Raw genomic sequence first — 14,353 nt, 5'->3', positions numbered from 1 at the left:
AATAAATGAGTAAAAAAACTTAAAGCCTGGCTAGTGTGTAGCCATAAAAAAAAATCCACAATTCTGCAAGAGACGTCGTCCCTCAGCAAAAAGAGCCACATGCCCATAGTGCCACCGGCCCCCTTCCCTTTCTCTCACACACATAGTGAGTTAGCATTTCAGGCTCTACTGCATCTGAAAACTTTTATTTTCTACATTTCCCCCTCTCCTCCCTTTTCTGCAGCCAGCCACCTCAGAGCGCATAATGGGGAATATACTCTGATGCTGGCTTTTCTCCACAAGCAGCATGCATGCTCTGGCTGACCGACAGCCTGGCTGCTCCCTCTGACTCCTCCTCTCTGCGTTCCTGTTCCTGGGCAGATATTCTGCACGCCGGCGTGGTGAGGGACGGAGCCCAGGTTCCTTCCTTCCCTGTACACGCCTGGGGTGCAAAGAGAGAGGGGAGGCATTCAGTTCCTTTGTCTAGACAACATCCTGAAGTAAGTCTGCCCAAACCGGGGAAGTGTTTTGAGACGTGCTTTTTCTGACACCCTTGAGCCTTGGAGCTTCGGTGGTGGTTTGGAAGAGGCATGGAGCAGGACTGCTCTGTTGTGTCCCGTTAGCAGCTGTTCATAGCCAAACATCCGGCCTCCTGACAGCAGCAACATTCCAGGTGAACACAAGAAGAGATGGGGTTAGTCACTGCAGAGATCTCTGCAGCGTAAGATCCCAGGGCGTGGTCTGAAGGCAGAGGAGGTGAACACCTTGCAGATGCTAAGAAGGTCCAGGTTGGGTCAGTGCCAGGATGGGAGACTGCATGGGGGAAACATGTACGTTGCCTTGGGCTCTTTGCTGGGAGAAACACGGCTTGCGAAGGCAATAAAACGTACACAATCATAAATATAGAGTGATGCTTACACTTTTCTGCAAGCACAGAATTTGACAGAGAGCGAGAGAGCACAAGTTCCTGGTCCTTATGACTGAAAACAAACTAATGAAAACCGAATGCTGAATCTGACCCCCCCAGCACTCAACAGGTGTGATTCTAGTGCTCTGCATAGCCAAACAGGTAGCAGCAATAGCAGAATAATGGATTTCTGGAGCAGCACATAATTTGGCTCTTACTGCAGAATTTTATGGCCATGTGATAGGGCTTAATATTTATATAGCTTGAATTCATCTAGTCCCTGAACTTACTCAGACATTGCTTTGTGGCAGAGAAGAAATCTAAACCTGGCAGAGCCTTGGTCTTTCTTGCACTCCCACCCTCATTTTCTGAAGCAGTGTTTCAGCTGTTTTCATAGTATCCCTAAAAGCCAGTCTTTTCATCAGTATGCTTTGTAGCAATTGTGCACCTGGGTCAAAGGGTCTGTTGGTTTTCTATTTGCCCTGGACCTTTGGCAATCTTCTCCAAGGGAGCTGATTGTTCTGGCCAGCTGTGAGTGCTTGTAACAACCCTGACACCACATTCCAGAGGCCAGAAATGCATCTGCAGCAGCCAGGAAGATTTCCAAGAAATATTTAGACTTTGGAGATGGGTGTTTCCATCTTACTCTCTCTCCCCCCCCCCTTCTCCTTTTCAGAATGTGTTTTGGCTGCTCTTTGCCTTCTGCTTCCAATAAAACCAGCTTAGTCCCCCTGCCCCCTTTAGTATTTTTCCTCTGGGTGTCCTTTCCCCCTGTGTCTGCACAGACAGGGACAAAGGATCATCCTTATCTGTGTGGCCCTGACACATGCAATAGCTGAAAAGAAGCCAGTCACGCACATTCAAGGGGAAGGGTGGGGGAAAGCGCAAAGAGGCTCACAGGCACAGCTGATGTAAAGTGCTGTAAAGTGTTGCCTGCGTGCAATTCCTGTTCACCTTTGGCTACCAGGCTAGTGCTTAAATACAAGGCAAATTCACAGAGGGTAAGGCTCTCAATGGCTACTAGACATGGGTGGCTGTGCTCTGCCCATGTGGTTGGAGGTAGTACTGAATGCCAGTTGCTGGAAACCGGTGGGGCATCTGGTTGGCCACCCTGACAACACGATGCTGGAGTGGGTGGGCCATTGGTCTGATCCAGCAGACTCTTCTTACCTTCTTAAGGCTTTTGCAAGCTATAGTGATCTCTAATGTGATGCCCTGCAAATCCAGCTTTAGGCTTCAAAGGGTTGGGATTTTGCTGTACCCCAAGGACTTCTCCACCCTTGCTAATTTAATCTTGTTTACTGCAGTTGATTAACTCATGCACAGCGCTGCTGCTAGCAGTATGCTTATATAAGCTTTTCCTCGCACGTGATTGAATCTTCTTCACTATAGTTGATGGACTCACGAATGTTACCTGTGTTTATTTTTTGAAATCCCAGACCACGCTAAATTAGATAATTTCCCCAGTGCGCAAGACCCTATTGTTTTTATTTGTTAAAGCAGGTTGGAAGTGGAGTCAGGAAAGAGCAGTGAGGTCTTTTTGGTTTGTGGATAGCCCCAAATTATATGAAACTGCGAAGATTCAAGCAGACTGCAGAGAGCTCCCAAAGGATCTCTCCAAAATGGGCAAACGGGCCACAACATGTCAAATGGGATATGTTCTACATTCCAAGTGATTGTTTATAGTAAAATAAAATAAATTCCTAATGTCACATGGCATTGATGCGATCTGAGCTGGTGGTGGCTGACCAGGAAAGAAATTTTGGGTAATGGTAGATTGCTCAATGCAAACGTTGATCCAGTGTGCAGGAACCGTGTGATAATGTCTTTCTGTACATCTGTGGTCCTGACCCATTTGGAATATTGTGTCATTCTGGTTCCCGCTTTTCCAATATATGCAATGTTGGAAAAGGTGAAGAGAAGAGCAACCAAAATTCAGTTTCATTTATTGCATTTATATTCCACGTTTTTCTCCAAATATCCCCGTCAATGGGGATATCCTGTTTTGGGGGGCTGTGATCTCGCGTGGGTCATGTGACTCGCATGGGAGTATGGCCCAGTTTTGCACTGAGGAATGTTGGAAGGTATGGTGACACCATTCACATGACAAAAACTGACAAAGAGATGTCTAAACAAAATAAAATAAAAAAATTCCTTCCAGTAGCACCTTAGAGACCAACTAAGTTTGTTCTTGGTATGAGCTTTTGTGTGCATGCACACTTCTTCAGATACACTGAATTGGAAGTCACCAGATTTTCAAAAGTAGGGGGTCCATAACTTGGCTTTTGAAAAACAGGGGGTCCACAGTGCTTAGCTAATTGGGAGCCATTACCCTAGAGGAAACACTAAAGGCATTTGGTTTTTTCTAGTTTTTGGCTGACTAAGGCAGGGTTCACAGATAGTTTATACAGTATATGGATATTTTACAAGATTTATTTACCACTTTTTTTAACACTCTGAGTGGTTTACGTATTCATAATCTTTCTTATTTATTTTATTCATTCATAAAAACACCCCTTTACTGTTGTATCATGAATTATCAGGGTGGTGTACTACTACTACTACTAATAATAATAATAATAATAACAATAATAATAATAATAAAGTGACTGGCTAATTAAACAGCCACAAAGCATTTAAATAAAAAATATTCAGGAGATGCCTGAAAGTCAAAAGTGATGTTGGCTTCTGGTTGAGGCTGTTATGACTGCAATACCAATAAAATCAAACAAGTAGACATAATAAAACGGAACATTCAAGATAATGGGCAGAGTGGATGAAGTGATCAGAGAGATTTCTTTTACAATATCAGAGCCCAGGGCCATTCAGTGACGCTGAATGTTGGCGGGAGTTCAGGATAGACCAAGGAGGTGATCTTCACGCAGCCCATATGGAATTTGCTACCACGAGGTATGCATGAACATCTCCGGGCTGCTTTGAACAGGGATTTAAGACATATTCGTGGAGGGTAAGGTTAGCTCCAAGGAGCTCTAGGTGGTGTATGTGGTACTCACAGCAACCCTGCAAGGTAGTTTAGGCTGAGAGACAGTGGAAGAGCCCAAGGTCACCCAGGGAGCTTCATGGTTGAGTAGGGATTCAGACCCCAATCTCCCAGGTCATAGCCAAACACTCTAACCATGATACCGTGCTGACTGTGCAGTATACTACTTCCAGAAACAGAGGCAGCATGCCTCCGAGTACCAGATGCTAGAGAAGAACAGCGAGAGAGGGCTCTTGCACCACTTCCTGCTTTTGGTCTTCCTGGAGGCATCTGGTTGGGGGCTGCTGTGGGAAGCAGACTAGATAGACCTTCAGTCTGAGCCACCAGGGCTCTTCTTACCGCTTTAAACACTGAATTAACTTTCCGTGTTTAGCAGAGGGAAACCGAAGGCCTTCTTCCAAAACCATCCCGTGGCTTCGGTGCAATTACAGACAAAAAGTTGAACAACACCCAGGAGCTGCCGTCTGAGGTTTTATACCTCGAGCTGCCCGAGGGTCACTGAGCACTGAGTGTGACGCATGGCTGCATCTGTAATGGCGGTGTTGTCAGTGAAGGATAGAAACAGCAACAGGCGAGAAGCAAGTTGGCTGAAGCCAAAGTCCAGTTGCAGCCATGTTCGCGTGACGAGGTTGAGATGACAAAGTTGGCTCCAAAGGGGGCTACCAACTTGCTTTCCACATCCACCCCAGGGTTCGAAATTAGCAGGGCGCCAGGCGCATTTCACACTTAAAGATTCTCCATTTGCGAGCACCTCAAAAAGTCTGGGTGCCATTTTTTGTGCCTGGCTGACACTCAAGGATTACTGAAATGTATGTGCTTTGAACCTGTATATGTTAAGGAGTTTAACAATAGAGAGTAGAGCGTTTTGAAAACTGAAGCATGGTATCAATATTTTTTGTTGTAAACACATTAAACATATATTAATGATTTCTGTTAAAATGTGATATTAACAGTGTGTCACTTATGTGAATTGTGTATTAGTTCATGCTTATTAAAATAATAAAGTGTTGCTGACTTCCCCCCACCATGGCAACTAGACATTCTGTTTTGGCGCCCACAATCCAGGTCCCAGGAGCCATTTAGCTCCTAGCTTTTCTATTCCAGTTTCTAACACTGATCCATCCATGGGAGCCTTTGTAAATGTGTGATGTGGCCCTTTGTACCACCTTCTCTCCCAGCATCTCTAGGTAAAAAGATCTCTGGTACCCTTGTACGCCTCCTTCTGGCTAATCCTGCATCCCAGCTGGTGCCAAACGTCTTGCTCTGCTTTCCTTTGGACCACATCAGCGAGACCGAGAGGGGGGGTCTTGTCATCTGGGCAGCCCAGGACCTCCATACTCACTGCCTAGGCTTGTGCCCCCGGGGAGATCACTTATGTGATGCAGTGGTTTGATTTCACCCCTGGAGGCGCACTCCATTGTCTCTCGAGGGATATGGAGGCCAACATAGCCAGAGCTGTCAAAGACCTCTCTCTCCCTGAGAGCCTGGGGCAGATGGAGGAGCCATTGCTGGCTAGGTGGCCCAATGGTCTCTGAATCAATGGTTCTCAAAGTGGGTGGGGCAGCAGAGGGGGACGCTGGAGTTGTAAATGACTACCAGGCTTTGAAAAGCTGGTATCAATGGATCAAATTCACCAATGTTGTTGAATTAATTAAACTTGGTAGTTTTAATTGGATTTTGAATAAATGTGCAATCTCTTGTTACTGTTTTAATTTTTCTCAAATTCTGTTATTATCTTCCTTAGCGGGTTGTTCAGACTGCTATTCTGAATACAGTCATACCTCGTGTTGCATTCGCTTCATGTTGCGTCTTTTCAGGTTACGAACGCAGCAAACCCGGAAGTGTTTGCGGTACTTCCGGGTTTGCCACACACGCAGAAGCTCTCTATTGCGCCGCGTGTATGCGCAGAAGCAGCACTCTAGCTGTGGACTTTTTGGGGTGCGAACAGCACCCCGGAACAGTTCGAGTCCGCAACTAGAGGTGCCACTGTAATGCTTTTTGTAGGCTAGGGAGAACTGGGGATAAGTTTATGAAACCAAAGGGTTGGTGGCCCAAAGGAGTTTGGGAACTGTTGCTCTGAATGCTGTATAAGGGAACTATATTATTATTTATTAAATTTGCATACCATCCTTCATCCACAGATCCCAGGGCAGTTCAAAATATAAAATTACAATATTGAAACCACGAAATTCGTAGTATAAATAAGAACAACAACAAACCACGAAACAGTCCCTGTTCCCACAGCACATTTAAAAGGGCATTGAATGTCATTTAGTCAGGGCCTGGTTGAAGAGGAATGTTTTCACCTGGAGCCTAAAGGTGTATAATGAAGGCCGCAGACGAACCTCCCTGGGGAGCCACCACAGAAAAGGCCTGTTCTTGTGTTGCCACCTTCTGGACCTCATGTGGAGGAGACACACAAAGAAGGGTCTCGGAGGATGATAACAGAGTCCGGGTCGGTTTATATGGGGAGAGGCGGTTCTTGAGGTATTGCAGTCTGGAGCCCTTTAAGGCTTTATAGGTCAAAACCAGCACTTTGAATTGGGCCCGGAAACTAATTGGTAGCCAGTGCAGTCGGGCCAAGATTGGTGTGATATGCTCAAACTGTTTTGGCCCGGTGAGCAACCTGGTTGCCAAATTCAGGGGCAGTCCTACGTACAAGACATTGCAGTAATCTAACCTAGAGGTTACCAGAGCATAGACAGCAGTAGTTCCTGGGTTCATGTGCTGCCATGACTTCTGTGTGCTGGTGAGAAATTGCCAATACCGCAGTGACCTTTGCCTTGAATACCTGGAGGATCAAAGTCCGTCAATAATGAAATAAGTCACTGGGTCTTCTAACGTCCCTCCTTTTATGTATTTTGCTTCTGATTCTGTATCGCCGGTGGATTCCAGGGAGCTTTACTGGAAACCTGGTGCTCCTTTAACCAGCGGGAGTTAAAGCCCTTTGGAGAAGACCGACTGCAACGGAAGCCCTTTGGGGATTTCTTTTTTTAATTCCTTGTTTTCCTTTCCCTTGCAGCTGTGTAAATGAGTATGGAAGATTATGACTTTCTCTTCAAAATAGTTTTAATTGGGAACGCTGGCGTTGGGAAGACCTGCTTAGTGCGGCGGTTTACTCAGGTAAGGTGGCATTTCAGTGTTGTTGATGCTTCGGGCATTCGAGAAGGACAGGGCAGATGTGTACGCAGCACATTCATATATGTGTTAGTGCGCAGGAGGAAGGAGCTAGGACCCAGGAGAGCCTCGGCCATCTTCTCCTGGTATGAGGCAGGCTGTACCATTATACAGTATAGTAAGATTGGGCATCAGCCAAAGCAGGAGTGGCTTGCCTGTGACCTTCCGGGTGTTCCCATATTCTTGTATCAGGGTGGCCAGTATTGCGAACTCCATATGTTTTTGGACTCCAACTCCCATCATCCCCAGCCAGATTGGCCTCTTGTCAGGGATTATGGGAGTTGGAGTCCAACAGCATTTGAAGAGCTGCAGTCTCTCCATCTTTGAACTGCAGGCTCTGCTGCTGCTAGGTTTGGGGGCAGGACGAACCTCATGGGTGAAGACAGGCTGGGGAAATCCTGTTGGACCATGCACATCATTTGAGGGTTGCAGCATCAAAACAGGAACTGAACTTGGAGGTGTTTAAACACAGGATGGGTGGCCATTCTTCAGCTGTGGTTCCTGCATCGCTGGGGGGTTGGACTAGATGACCCAGTTGCAGGGCAGCGTGCTGTTGTGCTGCAGACATCCCATAGGATGCAGACCCAGATGGGCTCTTGTTATATTTCTGTGAGCAGGTGATGCCCACTTTGGTGGAAGAAAAGTAACAACAGAAAAATGGGCTTTCCCCTTCCCTTTCTGTGCAAGAAGACATTGAAAGGGTCAATGGCGACGTTGCATTTGCCTGGTAGAAAGGAGCGGTTGCGTAACGCACGGAATGTTTCTTGGCAGTTCTGCATCTTAAACAGTCAGCACTTCTTCCCCGTGGAGACCTTTCAAAGAATGTGCCTGGAAATATTCTCTTTTCTATGGGCAACCTGCCATGGGGGCTGGAGCGAAGTTGACCCCCACCCCCACCCCCGGGGAAGTGGGGGTGGGGGGAATCAAAACACCAGCTTATCCAGCTTTATACAGCCCGTCCCTGTAGGTGTTCTGAGGGATGGATGTGCCCAACGAAACAAGAGGAACAAGTTGTGGTGCAGAGCTAACAAAAGAGGCAGCTGGTCCTTGCTTGCTTGCTTGCTTGCTCTGTTCCAACAGCGCCGACTTAAAATTCTGCTGGGAGCACTGCAGACTGACCGAACCCGCTGTGATTCGGCGGTTTCTGGGAGACATCTCCAGGTGATTTGTGTTCCTTTGCAAGGAACATAAATCTTGCTTGCTGTGCACACGGGGGAGAACAAAACCACCCAAACATCTCTTCTGTATAAAAAGTTGGGGGGTGAGAGAGAACCTGCACATATTTAACTCAATGAGAAATACTTGGGCTTTTTCAGCTACCTCTGATAGCTTCCAGACAATTTTTTTATTTTTTTCCCCTCCGGTGGGCTAGTCCTCCATGTCAGATGGGATTTGCACAACTTGGCCCCCCATCTTCTGAAAAACCAGCCGCAGAACCGTAGCTTGTGGTGGGGGTTTGTGAAGTGGTTTCTCCGAGCTGGTCGAGGAAGAACAGTGTACGAGAAATCCAAATGAAATCCAAAGTGTGCAACTCAGGAGAGTATTGTCTAAGCGCTTTACGAAGGGAGGACAATGTCCCCGAGGGACTCTGGAGACCATCTGTGCACAGAACTGCAGATGTCAACTCCTTGGCCACATTCCCCAGCCACTGAATGATGCCTCCTTGCCTGCAAAAAAAAAACTAGAATTGGACCTTTTGGTGGTGCCTGGAATTTGCTCATTGATTGCCATTGTGCTGCAGGGCTGTTGCCTTGAGCAAAATACTACTGTTGCAGGAAATCTGAAAATTTCCCTCTAGCCTTCCGTAAAGAAGAGAGTCAGAAGATGCATGTAATGACACAGAGCCTCAAGTCAGAACATTGATCAGTGTTCACAAGATTCTTCCACTTGGACAATGGCAATGTGAAATGTCCAACATTCCTTATGCTGAAAATGTTTTTTGAACAATGTTTGTTTTCCCTTCTCAAGGGTCTTTTCCCACCAGGGCAAGGAGCCACCATCGGCGTTGACTTTATGATTAAGACAGTGGAGATAAATGGTGAAAAAGTAAAGGTAAGGGTTTGCTCGGTTATTTTTTTTCTGACTCCACCTTGAGTTGATTTATGTGTTAGATGACATAAGGAAAAACAGTTTTCTCTGTTAAACTATATGACCACTCAGGGAAATACCTGGGATTTTGGGATTGGAACTCTCATATTGGCGCCATGTAGTGTGATGTATGAAAACTCTGCATCCTAGGAGTTGCCCCTTCATATGGAACTTCCCTGTGGCAGCAGTGGGGATTCCCATAGAGGTATCTCATTTCCCCTGTCTTTCCCGCTGCCTCTGCACCCCCACCCCATAAGAACCAAAGATCAGGTTTCCCAATCAATTGGGAGAAGGCAACTAAGAAAGAGATTGTAGAGGAAAGTGGCTGGGAGGCTAGGGGTTAAGCATCACACTCTCCCACCTGTGGCTTCTCTCTACTGAAAATCCCTCCTGGCACTTGCTTTGCATGTTGGAGGTGAACACTGGCAATCCAGAGTCTAACAAATGGCCTCTACTACTGGGCTTAGCTGGCAACCTATAAGTATACTGGTGGCTTTGGAAGGGTTATTGTGAATGGTTGCTATAGCATGGCAAGTGCAGATTGCCTAAGGGCCCCTACAAGCACCCTTTTTTGTGCATTCAATATTATTTGTGCTTAATATGGTCAGGTTGGTTATGCGTGCTCCTGCATTCAACATTATTTGCACCTGCAAAGGTTTTCGGAAGGACATTCTGCTTTGCTTCAGTTTGGTGCATGTCCCTTCACTTCCTGCTGAAATATCTTACATTCTAGGGTTGCCATATTTAAAACAGTGTAACTATGGACAGAAAGGGATGCGGGTGGCGCTGTGGGTTAAACCACAGAGCCTAGGGCTTGCCGATCAGAAGGTCGGCGGTTCGAATCCCCGCAACCGGGTGAGCTCCCGTTGCTTGGTCCCTGCTCCTGCCAACCTAGCAGTTCGAAAGCACGTCAAAGTGCAAGTAGATAAATAGGTACCGCTCCAGCGGGAAGGTAAACAGCGTTTCCGTGTGCTGGTCTGGTTCGCCAGAAGCGGCTTAGTCATGCTGGCCACATGACCCGGAAGCTGTACGCCAGCTCCCTCGGCCAATACAGCGAGATGAGTGCCGCAACCCCAGAGTCGTCCGTGACTGGACCTAATGGTCAGGGGTCCCTTTACCTTTAATGGACAGAAAAGTTGTTGAGCACTAATGGAATATTGTTGGATTCAATGACATGTTGCAGAATACACCTGGGGTGTGTGTGTGGGGGGGGAACCCACCAGTCTGGAGGGACACTGAGTTGTTGTAGGGCAAGGGTAGGGGACCTTTTCTGGTGGGCAGCCCGTTTCTTATCCCAGCCTCGGAAGGGCTGCCCACCTGCCTAGTCTCTTTGCATGCATATATCCACATGGGGCTGCTCCAAGGAGAATCACCGTGGATGTCATGCATACATACATAATTTTATTTGTATGTTGCTTTTCCATAGCTGAAACCATGCTCAAGGTGGCTTTAAAAGAATTACATAAATACAAACATAGCAAAAGTAGTAATAAACAATAAATAAAGTATCAAAAGTACACAACCAGAATTAAACAATTTTCACATAAAATAAAGATAGAAAAATTAATATTATTAACAGCAACAGCTCCCCTCTCAACAACCCTCCCGACCCCCCAAAAATACCCCAGCCCAAGAGTCATCTCAGCTTCATGCATCCTGTTGTAAATCTCAAAATGCAGAAAGGGTTGTGTCTGTGCCATAAAGCAGACAGGGCACGATAGAAGTTTATATCATCATGAATCATGGAAGGAGCTAAGAGAGAGCGATCCATCCCTTCCATTTCTCCTAATAAAATTCAGCGTGAAGCCGTGGGTCTTTTGACAATGTAATACAACCTTGTTTTAAACAGATCCAGCAAGGCACTTTTCGACATTCTTAAAACGGGGTTGAGTTTATCGGGTGGCATACGGAAAAAAAAATGCCTATGCTGAGACATTCTCGGGAAGGAAATTAGGGTCAATGAGACATTATAGTTGAGGATTTTGTACTAATGCAGTCACTTTCTCCTTCCAACCCACCCACCTCAATCATTTTTCCTCTCCTGTTATGGAAAAAAAGCTGCAGATCTGGGACACGGCAGGACAAGAGCGATTTCGGTCCATTACTCAAAGTTACTATCGCAGTGCTAATGCATTAATACTGACCTATGACATCACCTGTGAAGAGTCCTTCCGATGCCTCCCAGAGTGGCTGCGGGAGATAGAGCAGTACGCCAGCAATAAGGTCATCACCGTCCTAGTGGGTAAGAGGCATTGATGCAAAAGGAGCCTTAATAGCAAATCCATGGGTGGCAGAGTTGTGGGGGGGGGGAGTAGGAGCACAGGGCCATTGGAAGCATTTGCAGAAGGGAGATATGTGTGGCCTGCCTTCTTTGGACACAGCTATGCTTAATGCCAGCGATTTTTAGCAAGGATATGGAGGCCCAAGGTCTCAAACGGCTCCTGGAGCAATTTTATAGAGCTGTTGATTGCCGTTGGCAGATTTTATTGGAGTGGTGGAGAGGCTGCATGCAGGCAGGGCTGGCCACTTTCAAGGACAGCAGGGAAGGAAGGAGAAAGAGTCCAGACTTCCATGCTTCACCTCTCTTGCGAGTTTTGTACGTCATGACGGCAAGCCCACAAATTGCAGCGTTCTCTTAAATTAACTGAGCAGCCTGCTCCCCCTGCCCATTTTCTTGGACGCAAGCCCCTCATTTAAGGGGACTCCCTCCCCAGTCTCAGGATTGCAGCTCAGCTGCATTTCATCTTTATCAATCAACTGGAAAAACTGCACGAGACCAGTTTTCAGAGGTGATTGACGTTGCTTATGCAGCCAAAACACCAGTATCTGTGCACAGGAAGGAAACATCTGCAGGCTCAGGGAAACCCCAAGATTTGCCCGTACCAAACCCCCCACCCCACCCTCTAGGGAAACAGTGCAAAAGGGGAAGGGAGAAACAGCTTCCCCAAAAACATAGCTGAATGAGAAATGCATTAGCCCAGTGGCCATGGAATGCTTTTCTTCGTGAGGACTGAGGGAGCAAATGGGGAGGGAGAATCAAATGAAGTCTCCAGAACTGGAGTATCCTGCACCTTAATATTTTGTTGCAGCCCCCACTTGTAGCTCAGAAACCCATGGTTGCATCTACCTGCTCTTTCAGCACTGAAATTTTATTCTGATCACCCAGAAAAGTAATGTGGTTCTCTCCACCCACCCCGCTCCCAGGAGGCCTCACTGGCTTGACACTTCCCCATGCTTGGCTGCATCTTCTCCGCTGGCTCCTTTTCAAATGGAGCCTCTTCCAGTCGTTTAAGTGCGTTGGGACAGGGGTACAAAATGGGCACCAGGGATTGTACATAGATATATTGACCACTTTTTGTCTTATTTTAAAAAAGCTACAACAAAACTTAAGGCTTTCTTTCCTGTTTGAAATAATTGGACTTGATGACAGAAAGCAGATGCTTTAGTTGAGATTCCTGCATTGCAGGGGGTTGTGCTAACTGACCTTCAGGGTCCCTTCCAACTCTACAGTTCTACCATTCCAAGATGAGCTAGTTTTGGGAGGCTTAGTTAGGGCAGCTGGGCAGCTGCAATGGAACCGCAGCTGTTTCTCATTGGCTTTGTGCCTGCAGCCTAATAGTATGAAACACATTTACCCCTTGAATACAGGCAAGGGACAGGGAGAGAAAATGGGAGGCATGCAGAGCTGCTGCCCACCCCCTTTAGATTGTGGTAGTGCCCATACCTGGGAAGGTGAGGGTGTGGATGACAAATCTGGAAGTCTGAGTTATTCTGGTTTTGTGCCCCTCCTCCTTCCTGTCGAGTTCTGCAAAGGCAACGCTGAGAGGGGTCAGCAAACTTTTTCAGCAGGGGTCTGGTCCACTATCCCTCTGACCTTGTGGGGGGCAGGACTATATTTTGAAAAAAAATATATGAACGGATTCCTATGCCCCACAAATAACCGAGATGCATTTTAAATAAATGCACACATTCTACTCATGTAAAAACACCAGGCAGGCCCCACAAATAACCCAGAGATGCATTTCAAATAAAAGGATACATTCTACTCATGTAAAAACACACTGATTCCTGGACCGTCTGCAGGCCAGATTTAGAAGGTGATTGGGCCGCATCTGGCCCCCGGGCCTTAGTTTGCCCACCCATGGCTGAGACTAGGGAGGAAGCTGGCAGCCTGGGCTGGTCATAAAAAGGCAGGCAAGGTGGGGAGTAGCTGAGGGTTGGTGGGTCAGTGCCCCATTCATCCTAATGGACCAGCCTCCACTGCTCTGTAGGGTGGGGTTTTTAGTTTTCGTTGGCTTCTGCAGTCAAGCTAATCTCCTCCGTCTGCTTTGTTTATGCAGGGAACAAGATTGATTTAGCGGATAAAAGAGAAGTCTCCCAACAAAGAGCGGAGGAATTTTCCGAAGCCCAAGACATGTACTATCTGGAGACTTCGGCTAAAGAATCGGATAACGTGGAAAAACTCTTTCTCGACTTGGCTTGCCGGCTGATCGGCGAAGCGCGGCAAAACACGCTTGTGAACAATGTGGAATCCCCGTTGCCCGGGGAAGGGAAAAGTATCAGCTATTTGACTTGCTGCAATTTCAACTGATAACCAGTCGAGCCCCCGAGGGTTATGACTCTTCCTTCTCACCAAGGCCTGTCTTGACAAAGGCCGCTCCTGCCACCTCAATCCAATCTGACTGGCGGATGTCGTCAGGTTCACAACCTTGAAGCATGGCAGGCTGCCCACTTCGCCTGCGGGGTCAGCGTAGCAGAAATATAACCTGGTTTAATTTTTTTAAGATATATATACACACACACACACAAATAAATACATACATACATATATATAAATGTAATTCCCCTGTAATCTGGAGGTGGTGAGGATTCACAAGGGTGCTATAGGTATCCGATGGCAAGCGGAAGCCAGGTCTTCATTTCACTTCCAGGAAGCAACTAGGAAAACTTCTTTGGAATTGCAGAGTAATGCAATATCTCTGTTGTACCATTCTCCGCCCCCCCAACGGACCTTTTAATAAGTGTAATGCACATTAGCCATCATGCAGCGGTCATAGCCTACCAGCTAGGCAGTGACCTGTGTATATAGATATGGCCCAAATCATTTGGTTTTTAGGGCACAGCTCCTGAAAATATGTTTCTTTTTGGGGGGCTTGGGGTGGGAAATAAGTGTTAATGCCTCTCATGTCCATACACTTTCA

General features: G+C 46.8%; 1 protein-coding gene across 1 annotated transcript in view; it reads left to right on the top strand.

Annotated features, from left to right (window-relative positions):
• RAB30 (RAB30, member RAS oncogene family) overlaps positions 1-13,972 on the top strand; it is a 38,020-nt gene extending 24,048 nt beyond the window's left edge. Inside the window, exons 2-5 of the mRNA XM_033146035.1 lie at positions 6,910-7,010; positions 9,033-9,116; positions 11,211-11,394; positions 13,493-13,972. Coding sequence (XP_033001926.1) covers positions 6,918-7,010; positions 9,033-9,116; positions 11,211-11,394; positions 13,493-13,743 — 612 coding nt within the window. The 5' untranslated portion in view covers positions 6,910-6,917 and the 3' untranslated portion in view covers positions 13,744-13,972. The remainder of the gene's footprint in view (positions 1-6,909; positions 7,011-9,032; positions 9,117-11,210; positions 11,395-13,492) is intronic.
• The last annotated feature ends 381 nt before the right edge of the window (positions 13,973-14,353 follow it).

This window comes from Lacerta agilis, chromosome 4 (assembly GCF_009819535.1).
Source record: "Lacerta agilis isolate rLacAgi1 chromosome 4, rLacAgi1.pri, whole genome shotgun sequence".
Lineage (NCBI taxonomy): Eukaryota > Metazoa > Chordata > Lepidosauria > Squamata > Lacertidae > Lacerta > Lacerta agilis.
The sequence above is the reverse complement of the archived record's forward strand: the minus strand, read 5'-3'. Positions and strand labels throughout refer to the sequence as shown.